Here is a 17811-nt window from a genome sequence, read left to right as displayed (position 1 = left end):
TGTGAAAGCAATATTCCCTATCTAAGACCGCTGTGTTTAACAAAAAAAACCAAAACCATTCTCAGATAGGGACAATGTGTCAGGGTAACAGAATTCAATATTCACGTGGTCAACTCCCTTTAGTGATTTATTTTGGTTGCTAAGTGACTGAAGCAGAGTGTGATATTGTATCCCTGATCACTGTAATAAAAGTGCATTGCACAGGGACCTCCTAGTAAAGAGTCACACAGCAGTCGTTCCTCCTGTGGTCCTTAAGTGATTTATGAGGAACTCTTTAGAGGTACCATAAGAAGCTATCACTGTGGGACAGTGTGTGCTGATTTGAACTTTTAACAGCATTGTAGTCTAATTTGTGCTTCACAACCTAAATCAATGTGAGGTGAGAGAGTAGCAAATGGTGAATCTGGCAACTTTGGGTTTTAAACACAGGGTAAGTGGAGGAAGAAGATACAGCTCATTATCTTACCTGCTACAGATAAACTGTAGAAGGTCACAACATTTTTTTTTACTACACGGGCCGCTTCAGTTGTTTTACCTGAAGACCAGCTTATTCATCATAGAGAGTACTTCTCAGCCTGGAAACAGCTGTATACAGACGCTGGAGGAAATCCTCTAAAGTATCAGACAGTAACCCCTTCTACCACCACCAGGGTCATCTTGGATTGGCATTGAGGCTTCAAATTTTTCATCAAAATGTCTGCATTAGGGAGCAAAGGCACATAATTTGGCAGGTGTGACCATTTGCAAGGTAGGATCCATTTGAGTGGCACTGTGGAAAGTACTGGTTCCAGTGTGGAACTTGACTGATACCAGGGTCTAAATGTTAGACTTCTGACACTTTTGATTTTGACCAGTGTCTTTTCCAAGCTGCCAATAAAACTTTATTTATATTTTCCTCATCAAAACAGAAGTTATAAAGTGCCTACAGGAAGAACAGAGGGGAAGAGCAGGAGGGAAAAGACACTGGAGATGTTAATGATTCATTGCCAATTAACTAATTGCTGTTAATACTTTATACTTACAAATTTTTGAAATATTAAGCAATAAGACAGAAACTGATCGACAAGCAGTTTAACTGTCAGAAAATGGATTTTGATTTGCTGTAGTACCTGGCTGTGACTGTTGAATGAGTGGGAGTTACAGGTGTGTTTGCTGACTGTAAGAGTAACATTAATTGAGTGCACCTCCTTGCTGTTTAACTGCTAACTGAGCAGTCATATTGATGAACTCTGCAGATTTAAAGTGTGAAAAAGATGTCAGCAGGCTGTCTGATTTAGCTAGCTACCTTAACGCTAATGTGGGATTATTAAATTCTCAGGAGCAGCAGGACTCTGGTTACATGCTTCAAATAAATATTCACACTTAATGAAGTGTACTGGCGTCACTCTGCCCTGATCAGCAATGAGAATTATTTTATATATTGTAAAAGCATTTGATTGTTATTCTTACAGGAAGATTGCAATTTCCTTGCTGTGTTTAATACTTTGGAATTTGTTGGGACAATCCTTAATTAGCAATTTTGAAGAAAGTCATTTGTTTTTGCTATTTCATTTATAATTCAGTAAGTTCAGGAGGTGTTCACATTATCTGTTCTTTAAAATGTTATGTAACTGAGCTGATTTTGTGAACATTAAATGTTAGTGGTTGCCACTGTATTGCATTCCGTTAAAGAATTAATCAATTACTTACTTTAAACTTAAATGACTATTGGCTTAGGAAGTTGTTTGAAATGTGTATCCCCAGAAAAATAAACATGGAAGATGTTATGTAAAGCCACAAGAAATAGTTATAAGTCAGATAAAGTCAAACACAACAAACACTTTGTAAATATGTGCTCATGGCTTGGCTTCTTTTTACTTTGTTTTGCAAATTTCCCATCTTTAAAAATAAATAAAATAATGTAAATCTGTTGTAAACGAAAGATAAATCGTACATTTTCCATGCCCAGTTAAGAATGTGAACAAAAATAGCAGATTGAAATAATTGCCAAAACAAGTGTCAAAAGGCTTGGTGGCAGATTCATCACTCTGTTGTCTAAATGCTTTGTTGTTCCCCCTTAACTCGCTCAATTAACATCAAATTATTACAATGCACAGGAAGACACTGAGGCAAACACATTATTACACTGTTAAATAAAAGTGACAGGAAGGTTTCAGGGGGATGTCTCTTTTTACAATTTATTCTGCCTTTAAGTGTTTAAATAATTATGAGAAGGTCCCTCTCTGTTTTCTCGAACTCATAATCATATCATGCAGGAAACACTGCTGCCTCAAGAGAATCCACCAGCATATTACGTTTCTCTTCTGTGATTCACACGATCACCACTACTTTTCTTAAGTGAGAAAGACAAATGAATCCTATGCTCCTCAGCTCATAATATCAGCCCATTACAGAATCATCATGTCAGGACTTGTTTAAATTTCTCCAACTCATGTTTTACATCTGATTTCAATGATATACTCTTGCTGTTGCTGTATAAATGGGGGAGAGACGAGCATATAGTCACTTTCTCTAACTTCTTTATGAAGACGAAAGACTGTTTAAACTTCAAGAGGTTTCATTGACAGAAGATTTTAAAAGTCGACTCCCACTGCAATTCAAACATTAGCACTTTATGAAAGAGTTCAGGAGGGAAGGCCCGAAGTGAGATGTACTCACTATTCTCTTCACGTTTGATCAGAACTGGATTCAGTTCAGACACCAGATTAATGTACAGTGTTTACTCAGAGCCTTTACTGCAGGAAACGTTCAAATTAAGATGGCTAGCCACACTGTTGGCTTGTTTAAGAATAATTATATGTTTTGCTAAAAATACTCAGGTGAAGTCTTAAAGAATAAATGATGACATTATTCAATCTCACAATAAATGGCATGTTCTTGGTCAGACTCTATTTAAGTGTAGCTTTATCAACATGCAATCAATAGATTTGTTGAAAATCTCACCACATTTCTTCTGGCTTTGAAACAGTTTGAACGGGGCAAAGGTTTAAGCTTTCAAAAACAAGACACTCTAAGTAAATTACCTCCTATGTGCAACTATAAAATGGTCTGAAAACATCAGGCTTTATGGACTGTTTCTGGAGCACAAGAAGCCAAGAGAAACAGACAGAAAAACACTGGTTTGAAAGCCTCAACGTTGAACTTTGTTACTGTATATTCTGCCCCGTATATTCTAGCGTGATCCTCAAAAGTAAAGCTATCAGCGAGGTCGTGTGCATGATTGCAAATGATAGTAAACAAGATTTTAATATGGTCTTGGCTGGAAACTTGGGAGCACTTTTCAAAGTTGTCAAATACATGAAAATAAAATCTTAAAAAGGCATTTATGTGCCTTAATGAAAGCACTTTCCCCTTTCAGAGCTGGTTCACATAGCATAATGAGACAAACACAGACAAGGGGCTTTCCTGGTACCTATTCAACACTTCCTCGGGAGTGAAAGACTGAGTTCAGCACAAGTTTTCACAGTCTCTCTTCAAAGATTTGCTTTTAATGTAGCTCCTCAAACACAGCTAAACTGAATTCATATCATCTTTCCTGGGTCAGTCTCGTAATAATATCACAATATTCTGGGAGATGGAAGACTGGAAGCATTTAAGCCCTTTTTATCGAAATATCTACTAATAATTTACTTTTGCTATAGCCTTTTTATCTGTTCAAACATGAAATAAGTAGACAGTTGCTTAATGTGAGTTCCGCTCAAAGTGCTCTCCCACAGTAATGAAATATATTGCTTTTCCCCCTAACTGGTGCACCACGATCTGTTACCAAGAGGAATTTAATCTTAGAAAGGGTTTATAGCACCGGAGAGGTTTCACTGGAGACTCACACTCTCTCTCATGTGTCTATATTTTTTCTCTCACTTTGTTCAAGCAGCGTCCAACGATGAGCCGAGCCACTGAAATGGAAGCTGAAATGGAACAAGGCTTTTGTTGGTTAATTTTTATGTTTGTTCTTGTGATCTTCTCAAGGCACTCCAAATAATAGAAGTACAATCACTATAATTGAGCATTAAATTAAATGTTTCAACCTCAAGAGGTTTACTTGGCATCTGTCTTTGACAGTTGTGTGTCCTGAATGTACAAGTGTTCAAAAGGGGGTTCATAGTTCAGAACAACTGCACTTCACGTTGGATCATTATGAAGAAGTGTTGGTAACTGGCCTTGTTACCAGCTTTTCAAACATCGCATTTTCTTCCCCTATCCCAGTTTTGGAGTAATTGCCTATTATACAGGGACAATATTGGACTGCTCGTGCCACAAGAAGTTTCAACAACGTGTGATTTTCTCTATTCACTGAAGAGCAGCAAAGAGGTACAATCATCGTCTGTTGAGGGAACTTACTGACTTGTGGAAGAGGAGATGGCAGAATGAGATACGATTTTCACAGCTCAAACGCAAAAAACAAAGAGGTTCATTATTGAAACATGGGACAGATCTACAGCACGAGGAGGGGAGACATGTTAAAATGCATAAGCACATACAAAGGGATTTAATTAACATGATAGCCATCAGAATAGGGAAATTCATGATGTTTTTACACGGCTGCCTGTAGGAGATCAAATATTGACATTTTCAGCTCCATTATCCTGCATCTTCAGTGCTTTTCAAAGTTTTTTATCACATTGACTGATAGTGCTCATGTGTGCTTTGCATCATTTAAAGAAAGTATTTTGGAAAAAAGGTAGATATTTCCATCTAAAACAAGGAAACTCACCTCCCCAGTTCTCCAGGCTGAAAAGGTTGCTGAAGTTGTGGCTGACGAATGGCGAGATCTTCTTCAGGTCATGGGTCCGAACTCTGGTCGCCAGGAGTGACTGGTGAGCATCCCTGAACGTGGTATCCATTAGCAACAGACCCTGATGGGCACGGACGGCCTTGGCGAATCCCTCAGGACCATCACGCAGCAACACATCACGGAAACCCACCGGAGGGTCGCCTAATAGAGAGAGAGGAAATAGGGAGAAGACCACGGTTAGAGTGGGAAACATTACAGAGGAGGAATGAAAAGTTAAAAAAAGGTTTGTGGTAATATGTGATACAGCAGTTTGAGAGAAATCACTATCAGATGTTGGAAAACTACTTTTTATGTTCAACCAGATTGTACAGATATCTGTTTATTCACAGAAAACTGACTAAGTTATCAACAGAAACAAGAAAAACATATGTAAAGGCAGCTTTTATAAACACAGAACTGCAATTACAGCTACAAAGAGGTCCCATTGTGTGAATGAAAAGAAGAAGAAAAGGTGTGTAAATACGCCTTTATTCATCCAATCTTAAGCAGCGTATCGACTGTGTACGCTGCTTAAGTATGTAGCCTGATAAATGACTCTCATCAGCTTAGCAAGACCACAGGTAAACTGATGGTATTCACAAAGCGTTCTCTCTTAAGTTAACAAGTCCGGTACTTGTCATAACTTGTCCTAATGAGGTGGATGCTATCTCCTCTCAATGCTCTTCCTATCACCCTCAGCTCAGAAGATCAGCTATAAAAGAAGACAGGCATAGAAGCTCAGCAGCCAGCTTATTAGACACACCACCCACTGATTAGTGAAAACCGATTACTCCTGCTGACAGTGACTCATAGCTTTGCTTTTCTATATAAAGTCAGTAGCTACCATTTAGTGAAACAAGAGATCCAAGTAACTGAGCTTGGTACTGTATGGCTGCCAGCTGAAGGTGAACCGGTTCCAGAACGGCTTCTATTTGCAGTTTTTCTGCATTTCTAAATACCAAGTCATCTGGCTAGAGACCCTGTTTTTAGGTCCCAAACTTTTCACAACACCAGAAATCAGAGGTGTAATGTTGCAAATTTGAGTATGGCATATACAGTACATTCGATTGTCAAAAGTGTGGAGGCAGCACCAGATAGAGTATCTCAAAACGATATATTTCAAGCCTTTTAAAATATGACTAATATATGATATTACAAAATGTTAGTGTTGGAACTCTAATAACCATAACTGCAAAACCAGGAGACATGAAGTCACAACTTCAAGCAATACAAAAAAAACAGTAAGAATCCATATAGCGCATAAATTCAGTGGGACTTTAAACTATTGTAACTTTAAGCTGGCCACATCCTTAATTATGCATGACTTTTAGCCTTATTGCAGTCTAAACAAGGGAGTTATATAAAGGCACATTCTTTGAACTGTGAAACTATCTACAGAGACCAAAACTGTTTTTGTACCAGGCTGTTAAACATATTCATTTCCACTGTGAAGTTCGATATTTTCATATGGATGTCTATGGGGACTGATTTGTTTTTTGTAGTCAGCCTCAAGTGGTCATTTGTGGAACTGCAGACTCTGACAATTTTGCATTCACTTCATTTTTCAGCCGTGGAGGTTGCCACTTAGTTGTTATATAAAATATTGCTAAATATGCTAAAAATATTACAGTGAATTTTGTGTAAGGCACAAAACTACACCTCATGGTCCTGCAATGACAATCAGGCAGCCAGCATAGTTTTAAAAAGCCAAGAGCAACGCAAGCAAACAGATGAACTAGAAACAGATAAACCACAACACATCCATTGAGAGTGCTTCTGAAAACCTGCAGGCTGCAATCCCCAAGGAAGACTGTTAGACATGCTGGCACTGGATGAGTGTTTCTGGTTATCGTACAAGACTATAACGTCAACATACAATATTGAAACACAATATAACCCCTAAAAGCATCCATGAGGACTAATAAAAATTGCTGTGGAATCCCAAGACAAATACTGGCATTTCCAGTTTATTACAGCAGAGTGTTTCTCAAAACAAACACGTTAAACATTGCAAAGATCTCACTCTATGGGCACGGCTAGAAGCAACCATCTATCCCCTGTCTGTCTCTCACTCCTCTCTGCCTTGCAATTAAACACAAGCACCACCTGAGGCATTAAAATATTGGATGCAGAATTGGGATCTATTTTTGTCGTTGTGTGTACAATCATCAATCAATTAGACTAGTTAATGAGGTACTCTTTGCCTGCTTAGATGTCCTCCAACCCCCCCAAACCGTCCCTCTCTGTCTGTGTAGTTGAATATTTGCTCTTGACCTTTTATTGCTGCACCTCATTCCTGAAAACAAATGATCTGTGCTGTAATTGTCTCTAAGGCCAGCATGAGCAAAATGAAGCAACACACTCAGGTATAGATGCATTTGTTCATGCATGCCAGCAGCAGAACACGAGATGAGCTCTGTGAAGTCCTGCTGCTGAGGCAAACAGAGAGAGACATTTGAACTTTTCAAGATATGTGTATAATAAAGAGAACTAAAGAGCCACACTAGCAGTAATAATTAATTCCCAAAGGTCGCCCTCCATTTCTCACATCTTTGCTTGTTTTCTATGTTTTGCCACCTGTGCAAAACATAGAAAACACTTTGACACAACACACTAGCAAGGAAATGAGGGCATGTGTACTGGGATTACAGTTTCTATACATACAATGGCCGATTTATGTGAGTTTCCCTAGAAAACAGAGTTGGAGTGGATTTGTGTATGTTGTATCGAGCAAAAGCACAAAGCAGTAAAGAGCTCCCAAGTGGTCATTGGCTTGAAAACTACCCCACTTAGACACAAACACCTCACTCCCACTACCTGGCCTCTATGCCCTCCCTTCACTCCTGTGTCTTGCAGGCTGATGGCATTTTATACCTTGTACCTTGGCAACCTTCACCTGCCTGCTGCTCTATTCACACTTGTCCTGCAGCTACACAATGCCAGCTAATATTATATGACCAGATAGCGCGAACTATAGCGCTTAAAGGTGCTTCTTTATTAATTTCTCAGTGAAAAGAGCCTTGCTTTGCCTCTATTCTGACTAGTAATGTGCCATATCTTTGTCCTGAGGAACGTTATAATTTGCAGATCAGGTGCACTCCAACAGCCAGTTAAGCCTGCACATGCTAACTGCAGGTAATTTATCTTAACTAAAATACAGGCAGGTGAAAAAAAAACCCACTTTTGATTGGCAGTATTGTTCAAGAAGGGCAGCAGTTAGTTTTCCTCTACATAGCTGTATGCGAATGGAGGTGAGGAAGAGGCAGAACAAAGAAGAAAACTTTGCTGTAAACACACCTGAAATAATCCCAAGTATCTTCAGGTTTCAGAAAGCCAAATTTAAGACTCTGTATGGGTCCTTTTAAGGCTACCTAAAAGTGATTTTTGGACCTAAACAATAGTAGAAGACACAAAGTGGTAAAAACAATTTGTTGTCTTTGAAGACGAAATGAAAGGATCCAAAACTAGAAACAAGCAGAGACAACAAACAGGGAAAGTCAAGGCATTAAGTCTGTGTGCCATTACTTTGTGCATGCTGTAACATACTATTGTGCTGCAAACTAATATTCTATCTTAATCCTAACAATGGCAATACAGTGCACAATGGGGAGGTTAGAAAGTAGTCTGTCATTTTTATTAGTCATTCTTCCCAGAGCTAGCTCAGAGGCATCTGGTGATTAACCTCTAGATGTCCTCCATTAAATAAATGCAGACAATAATTGGAACAAGGTGTACTTCCACACCATCGATGAACCACCAGCAATCAGCCTTCAGAGGCAACGTTTCAGACTACAAATCCTAATTAGAAAATAATGGCCTTTGAGTGCTTAACAGATTTTGTCAGGACACCTTCGCCCCGTCGCTCAGGAATAGTTGTCTTCCCTTCTCTCTTGTGTTTTGGGAATGCCTCCAAAGTCACTTTTCTTGTAGTTTTTCCCCTTTCCCCTTATCTTTAGTTGAGAAAGGACGATACCACGCTGAATTTTGCATGCTACATCGCCCGTCCAACTCTCTATCCCCACACATCAATCTCACTCAATTTATCTATCCATATCTCCACACCTGCCACTACATCCACCTGACTATTTTCTCAACATATAGGGATTATATGCTGCCCAAGCCCTCTCTGTTCTGCCTTCATAACCCCTTTTCCCCTTCCATGCCCCTGTCCCTCCCTCCACAGGGTGTGATAATACAGGCCTAATCCCTCTCTTCTCTCAATCCCTCCGTCGAATGAAAGAAAGGATATAAGCACATTACAAATCTCATTACTAGGCCTTAGGTATGCTTCTGTGTGTGCCTGTGCTGCATACAACTACCTCATCAGCTGCTTACAGTAGGTAAGTGGGGGCCTGTACACAAAGGGTGTCTGTCTAAAGAGTGCCTGCTCACTACACTATACGTCTGTGCCAGTTTGGGTGATTTAGTGCATACATGCATGTGTGTGTTTGCTCTCCTGCGACAGGCAATGATAGCTTTCAACACGAGATTTGCATAAGTAAGACGAGTGGTGGGTAAGCACGGAGAAAACACACAAGCACCGCACATTCTTCTGTCCTATTCTGCTCCATTCCGTTCCACTGTGCACGCTTTTTAGATGTCAGATTTGATTAGCTATGCCTGATTATGATTCACATTATTTTGCTATAAATTCGTGTTTACCAGGCATGCCAGGGTATGTGCTGAGGCAGAACAGGGTGCTGATAAACATGTCAGATTGGAACGGTTGACTATTTTGCTGCTGTCAAAAGCAGCAGCTGCATACATTTATGCCGGTTTACAGCCCAAACAAAAAAAAGGATGAAAGAGCAGCAGGAAAGGCCAAAAAGCCTCACTGCAAAATGACCAGAGTTAAGTTGTGACATCAGTTGAAACAGGTCTTTAACTAATATTTGTTGTATTGAAAAAATATTACTTAAAAAAAATCTCTGTAATCTTCTTTAGTAAGAAAAAACAAGATATTACAATTTCAATTGCATATCATATTTACAACATTTAAGCCTGTCCTTGTTACTAGTGGTGTTCCAAAGTTTTCATTTATAAATCACTCTCTTTGTTTTTGGGTAGACACAGTAGAACCCGGGAGCTTACTCTTTGTAGTTATCTTCACATCACGCAAGAAAAAAAAGAATCAAAAGAAAAGTAAATGAAGAGAGCTGGTTATATCTAATTACAGCTAGGTTCAAGTGATATAACATTTCATGGGTTATACATACTCAGTCCATTTAGTCCAGATCTGATAAAATTTTACTTTATGCACTTTTCCATAACGTAAACTTTGTGAACAATCCATTCCTCAGTAATGAGTGGTTCTATTTTAACTATATCCTCATGATGTTTTAATTACTTACTGCCAATAGTACACCAAGCAATTCTATTTTTCAAACAATATAATACAGCCCAAATAAAAAAGTTCACGTTAAAGAAATATTTACCCCAAATATATTATTTATACATTCATGGACCCATCCCAGTAAGTTCTACATTATCAGAAAATATGAAAATGATTGAGAAAATATTATTTGTTTTATCAACACTCCTCATTTAGCTTTACCTTACAAAATTCACTACTGCACTGTAGTTAGAAAGAGGAAGGAAAAAAAAAAACCCACAGAGCTCCACTCCAGAGACCCAAAGTAGCTCAACAAGCTCATCAAAGGGCCCAGCTTGGCCGCTGGCCTTTCCAGCGAGACTACGGCGGCGCTGGTGCAGATCAGGGTGAGGAGTGGAGAACTTCTGCCTTCACAAACAATGAGCTGCGCCCCTCTCGCTGCTGTACTCACAGCTCAGCAGAGCACTCTGGGCTAAAACCCTTTTCCTCCCTGAGTGCTAAACTCAGCCGTTTAGGAAGACCTTTCTGCCTACAGCTATCAGACTGTTCGACAGCTCATTTGTCATTCGCTGGGTGCTTTTATCCAAAGCGCCCCGTGGATCCACAAGTGTTTACATTTTTAGAAACGTTGCCCCAGGGAGAGAAACCCCCTATAACCCTTGCCGTGGCAGTGCCTTGCTAAATTAGTCCAAATGCAATAAATTCAAGAGTGATGATGCAGTGTGACATTATTGTAGTAATAGTTCGTTTTTTTGATTCATATTCATTGGTAGGTTGAACTTCATATTCGACTATCAATCTTGCCCTACACATAGAAGTACAGAGGTTAAACACTATTTTAATGATTTCATTGCTCAAGCGCCATTGAACAAACTACTTTTACACCTTGGTGTGATGCCTCATTGATTGTTGAATAAAAAAGTGAGTGAGGAGTTGTAACTGAGTAAGCTGGATAAAGAGTGGCGGAGGTACCCATGGTGACTGGAGGAATGACAGGGTCTATAGAGGAAGGTTTGGCCTTGACTGGGATGGGTGTGGTTGGTCCGTTCACCATCACATGACCTGGGTAGGAGAATAGAAATAGAAAATACAAGTCAAATACAGCCTGACAACACAGCTAACATACTGTAAAGACAATACAGACAAAAAAAATTTAAAAATCAATGAAAGATATAAAAGAACATCCCCGAAGCTAGTATGGATTATAGTCTTTCTTTGCATCCTCCTACATTTGCGAGTTAGAAGCAACATCACACATCCAAGTTCTTTTTTTTTTTCATTTTTCCTTTTTGTACAGAGTTAAAGACCCTCTCGTGAAAAACATTTTTTATTATGTTCAAATGCCCATGTGTTTTTTTGTTTTGTTTTTTTTTTAACAAGCAAAAGGATAAATTCTGAGCAAAATAAGCAGCCACCACCATGTGTTAGTATTTCCACCTTGAAACTTCACTGTAGTCTCAAACAGCCAGAGTTTAATGTGAAACAAACACAAGGAACCAATCCTGTTAGTTTGCATGGTGGGGCTTTTTCTGTTGTTATTCTTCCTTAGAATCAGAGTTTCCTAATGTTACAGCTTGCCATTGTGTTGCTTAGAGTAGTTTTACAGTGATTTAACAGAGTTATAGGTGAGCTGGTGTGCTTGAGTCACAGTGAGTGAGGAATATCATAGATCTGCACACTTTAAGGCAAGAATGGATTTTTTTTAATGGGAAAAAATTCTAAATATGTAACTTTGATACACAGAGATGAGAGATGTCAATAAGATCAGAACATGTTGACAAGATAAGATATTCTTGTGCCAGATATTGCTCAGAAAAAAATAGCCAACATGCGAATAAATAGAGTGCCTAATAGAAAAGCAAAAACATCTCACTACAATACATTATAGAGATAAAAATAAGTATTAAAATAAGCTGAGGATCGAGAGGGAGAGGTAGAAAATAATACTTGCAATGATTCTGAGCTAGTAAAGCAACACTACACATGATAAACCGTTATTGCACATGAAATTGAGTATTATGGCATAGACTTTCTGTCCGTTCACACCCATGTATTTTCTATACAGCTATAAGGAACCAGGCGTCTCCACTGTGCAACATGCCCCAGGCAGCTACACCTCTGAAAGTCCACTCCTCTGTGTGTGTTTGAGAGTGTTGCACTGCATGCATACATGTTTGTGGACCAAATCCTTCATTCATTCCTTCATCCTACATTTTCATGTCTTTGCATGAGGAGGATTGGGACTTTTTGTCCTGTTATCTTGGATTAGGGCTGAGCATTTCCACCTTGCAGTTGTAGCACATGGATGACAAATCTTAAAATCACAGAATCAGTCTTCTGGGGTTTCATACGCATCAAACCTTCAGAACCTATCCTGAATTCAGGATTAGTTTTCAGTTCAGTAATGGAGTAGTTGTACAGTGTTTTAGCAGAGTTGCAGGTGAGTGTGAGCTGCAGTGAACTGCAGACAGGGGGCTGGACAAAGAGGCGGGGAAACTAAATAAATGGATGTGTGCGTACTAAAGGAGGCTTAAAGTTCCATTAAAGCCATTTTAAGGCATGAAGGGATTATTTTCATGGTAAAAATTGTAAATGTGTGAGACTGATGAGCAGAGATGATTTTTAAGAGTTTAGGAGAAGGAGCTTAAGCCTTCTCTCTTTATCTAAGCCTTGCTGGAAGGCTGGAAAGAGTCTATGGTTATATTGTGCATTGAATTATACCATTCATATTCACTGGTAGGTTGATCCTAACCACTTTCATTCAAAAGTATCTGAAGAGGGCACCCAGATAGCTCAGCTGGCTGAGCCGGAGACCAATGAACAAGGGCTACAATCCCCGACACAGCGGTCGTGGGTTCGAATCCAGCCCATGGTCATTTACTGTGTCTTTCCCCCACTCTTCTACCCATGTTTCCTGTCTCTGTCCACGGTCTTTTATATATAATAAAGGAAAAAAAACACTTAAAAAAAGTATCTCAAGAAATCTTGATTTCCTGCACCTTATTTCACCTTTAGCTTTTTAAAGCTAATACATTATTTAACTGGAAACCGCAGAAAAAATCATTGCTTGGTAGCTCTGTCACTAATAGGTGGTTGCCAAGCTATTAACCTTTTAATTTCTGCTAAAAGGCCGAAACACAGCTGTAATGTCATATTGTTTGAGTAGTGATGCGGTCAAGTAATGAAGAAAATCTGAAATTATTTAAGTGACTAAATTGATTTGGACTTTTCATTTCTGTTAGGGTGTTTGTGTATTTACTGACCCAGGTAGTGCAGCAGCTTCTGGGCTCGATTCTGAGTAGGTTTGAGGTTGAAGAGTTCCTGATTTTCGTCGATGAACTGGGTGTCCACAGTGGAGTGCAGGAACTGGTGGTTGGCAAAAACATTCTGCAGGAAAGGAATGTTGGTCTGGAGAAAGAAAAGATAAACAAAGGAGGAGACTGTTAACTTCTTACTGAGTAAACTACTTAAAACACCTCTTGCACAATTTAATGTAAATACAAAACAGAGAGAAGGTGCTATTTTGCACTCAAAAGAAAATACTTATTTTAAAGAAGACATCTTGCTCAAGAGGTTGGTGTTTGACATTTGTGAATGCAAAGCACTGTACGTACACACTAGTAATGAAGTAGTAGCTTCATGCAAGCCTCATTCAATAACTGAAAACCTCAAACGCTGCACAATCTCAGCTTGAATAGACAAACACACACAGGAAACTGGGAGGAAGTCAACTGCTGAAAGTAATTACATTCCATTTCTATTTTGTTGTTGTTTGTTTGCCTCAAAAGTATTATCACGCCAATTAAGCTCTCCAAATTAACAAAGAGAGGGAGAGTGAACGAGAGAAGAGAGGAAAGATGTGTAATTGTTGGAGTTAGTTTCATTACTTGATTTGTTGCTGATTTTTTTTCACTTGTAAGCCTGTCTTAACAATGTGGAGAGATGGCTTTGAATTGTTGTAAGAGGAAGGAGAGTGACAGAGAAAAGGAAGGAGGAGAGAGATTAGTAGGAAGAAAGTCACAAAAGGGTGAAAGGATATGTTAATATATTCTTGGAGCGGTTTTAGAAGTATTTATCAGCGTTTAACGTCCCCGAGGGAGGGATGTAAAGTGAAGGAATGTAAACTGTGCAAAAGATTATTTCTTAAAGTTTTCCAAAAACGTCTTTGCATATGACCTGACGTGTTGGATTCTTAAGTGACATTTAAAAAGAAAACCACTTCCACACACATTGACAGCTCAGAACCAAGAGAAAGTCCTGGAGGACCTGCTGGGATTTAGATGTAATGCAGCCCAGAACCGTATCATCCACCTCATCATCTCTATAGATGGGTATCTTGGTCACACAAACATAACATGCAGATGGACAGAATTTGCAACCGTAATTTCAGTGTTAAGCTGACAGTCAAACCCAGGCCAACTTAAAATAATTGCTACAGTATAATCACTTAGGAATCCCATAATTGGGAGAGGGGAGTCGGGCAGTAAACAAACCCCACAGACGCATACCTCATTACCAACACTGAGAGAGGGGGGATGTAGTGGAGACATCAATGTGCTGGGCAATAAAGGACACATCAGTCATGCCAACAGAAATGTAAATCTCTCTGTCCTTCTCTCTCTCTCTCATATATATGTATATATGTATAGATAGATAGATATGTTTATTATTATTAATATCAAACAAAAATTGAAGGAAAGCAGTCCATGTCTTGCCAGATGATCACATCCCCAGCAAGGGAAGAAAGGTTTTCATTTTCTGAGGTATACAGCGGGCACAAACACAGAATGACTGTACTCTGAGCCCTCTGCCACAGGGAGCAGAGCTGGAGAGCAGAAAGAGAACAGAGCTGAGGGATTCACGGGGCTTGTGCTGCTCCGCCAAGCCTTGGGCTGCAAGCTGTGCACTAAAAACAAAAAGGGATTTCAGCCCAAAGACTTCAAAAACCTGCCAACATCTTCTTCCCTTCTATTAGCAGTATCGGCCAGCAATAACTGCATTAAAATATATGCTGCTGCCCTATATACATCTCAAAACATCTATGTGAAATATGGAAATTGTTATATAATACTTTAAGTTTTGACTCAAAAACAAGCCAAATGTAGGATGGAAAAGCAAGCTGGTTGGGTCAGACTACATTTGGTAAAAAGTAGAAGAAACATATTAGCTAAAGAAACAATCAGTTTTCTTTTATTACCATTATTGCGACTAGTGGATTAGCAGAAAGAATGGAAACAGATTGGTTTAGTTCAGTTTCTAAAAGGCAACAAAATCGACGTACCAGCACCTCTGAGATTAGAATTTAGCATAGCAGGCTATGTGAAGTTTTCTGGTATTTATGCTAAGCTAACTAGCTATTAGTTGTGGCTTCATATTTTTATGACAAATGAGAGCAAAGCTCGGCAAGAACGGATAAAATAAACATCTTTCTAAAATATCATTTTTACCTGGTAGCTTTGTATAATTGTTATGATTAGCATGACACATTTTTGGGTGTTTTCTGCTCTTAACAACTTTTCCTCACTGTAGCTTCATGTTTCACTGTGATATGAAGTCCTGCACCTCTATGGAAACAGACCCACAATGGCTAGAAGTAGAGACAACTCAATGCCTTTTGTGCAGCAAGGCACAGTTATAAACACAAAAACCCTTAAAAAATCATTTTAAAAAGTAAAGTTATTTGTTTGATTCTTTACTTTAAAAAAAAAATAGGAAAAGAAAACAACATAGAATCAACATGTACAACATTTTCTAAGTACTCACAGGTGTTACCAATACTGGAAAAAATATAGTGGCTCTACATACTAAAGATATTTTAGTAGTAACATTTTAATTTATTTTCATCATTGTCCTCTTTCTGCTTTGTGTGAACACGACCCGCAGTTCAGCTGAAAAGTCCCTGATATTTTGTGATTGTTTTTTTCCCACCAAAATTGAAAGTCCCACATAATTAGTTCAAAGCTGTCAGAAAGCTGAAAATTCATATTTTTTTTCAGTTTTTACAGTTTCCTGTTCTGATAAATGGTGCAATTATGGTGTAATTTTGGAGATGGATTTTGTACTTCAGGGGTTAACAAAAGTAACAATACATAAAATCTAACAAATAAGACTGGCAGGAACAAAAAAGAAAAAAAATCTCCCAGGCAAACTCTGGTAACCATAAATAAACTATATAGAAAATCAGAATTCAAACAGAACATAAAGTGGTGTTGGGGAAGAGGGAGCCTCCAGACAACCAGGATGAGGCTGGGCTTATATAACCCAGAGACAGATGCCTCTAGTTTCTTGATTAAGTCCAGCTCTAGCCAACCAGGGAAGCTGCAACATTAAAGACACACACTCACACCACACCACACTGTAACCCTGAAAAAGGCCCTGGGGCCCTCACAGTAAACAAACTTTATAAGTGAGCATGAGGGGGGAAGCAATCAAAAGGTATAAATAAAAGAGGGATGTGGCAGGACAGAGACAAGGAAAGAAAGACAAGTAACACAAACACTGGTCATTAATGAAAAACTCAGAAACAATGGAGAAGGACAATGGCGATGCCATTAATACATGGAGGTTTGTCCTTTTTCTCTCTGCTGTACCAGATCAATGTGTTCATTATCAGCCTGCTCTGTCTGCCTGTGGCGATCACGCACACACACAGTAGCTTCACTCTTTCTCCATGTTTCCTCTAATGGTCTGTAGCACATGCTAAAAAAAGTCTCAGACTCTTTGGACTCTCCATTCCTACTGCACAGTATCCCTTCTTATTTTTCCATCCGTCTTCATCGCATTCTCAGTAATGTCTCACACACACACACACACACACACACACACATATATGCAGACACTCAACGGAGGCCCTTGCCTGATTTGGATGCCCTGAAACCACCACTCGGCTACAGCTTTCAGAGCTATGCACACAGCATGCAGAACATATACACACTTTCTTTCCAGTGTTGATCGTGGCTCCCAAAAGCTTTTCATACTGTGAGTGCAAGCACACAGACGTCTGAGGACTGCATTAGTTTTTAGTGCACTATAAAAAGTAAATCTTTAAACAACTGTGAGAATCTGGCAGCAAAGGTGGCAGGAAAAATATGTTAGAATAATGGTGGAATACTGATTTCAACACAGTAGAACAGCGTCATTTTACAGTCACACACTGTAAAACAACAAAGTACTATTTTCCATGTGAACATTATGTACAGTTTTGGTCTTTTCTTTTTACAGTCAACATGTAAATGATTATTTCTTTGTGTGATTTTTTCAGATGTCAACCATAATTTACAAAACAGGTAAAGTCTGTATTTTTTCAAATATTGGCAAATATCTGTCAAATGACAAAAATCATTCTGATTTAAATATAGCAAAAATAGTGTCATTTTATGCTCAATCATAGTAAAAGAACAAATGTACATTTCTAATAATACAGATTTTTGATGTGAACATTATTTTCAACTGGGCTAGTTTGTTTTGTGTTAGTTTTTGTAGAGTTCAAGTGTGATGACTGATTTTACTAGGTAGCAGAAGTAAATATAATAGAAAAAGAAAAAAAGCCTTTAAAATAACACTTAAAATAACACAGTATTATTTGCAATGTTTCACTCCTCAATATAAAGATGTTTTTTTTCATATAATAATAATAAATATGTGCAAAATAATATTTTTTATTGATTTAAATACAGTAAAATAGTGTAATTCACACATTGTAAAA

General features: G+C 38.6%; 1 protein-coding gene across 1 annotated transcript in view; it reads right to left on the bottom strand.

Annotated features, from left to right (window-relative positions):
* Window positions 1–17811, bottom strand: part of pcxb (pyruvate carboxylase b) — a 332924-nt gene that overhangs the window by 54924 nt on the left and 260189 nt on the right. Inside the window, exons 13-15 of the mRNA XM_055007761.1 lie at window positions 13370–13514; window positions 11079–11168; window positions 4715–4936 (exon numbers count right to left, since the gene is read on the bottom strand). Coding sequence (XP_054863736.1) covers window positions 4715–4936; window positions 11079–11168; window positions 13370–13514 — 457 coding nt within the window. The remainder of the gene's footprint in view (window positions 1–4714; window positions 4937–11078; window positions 11169–13369; window positions 13515–17811) is intronic.

This window comes from Amphiprion ocellaris, chromosome 23 (assembly GCF_022539595.1).
Source record: "Amphiprion ocellaris isolate individual 3 ecotype Okinawa chromosome 23, ASM2253959v1, whole genome shotgun sequence".
NCBI classification, from domain to species: Eukaryota; Metazoa; Chordata; class Actinopteri; family Pomacentridae; genus Amphiprion; species Amphiprion ocellaris.
This window is presented reverse-complemented; position numbering and strand designations above follow the sequence as displayed.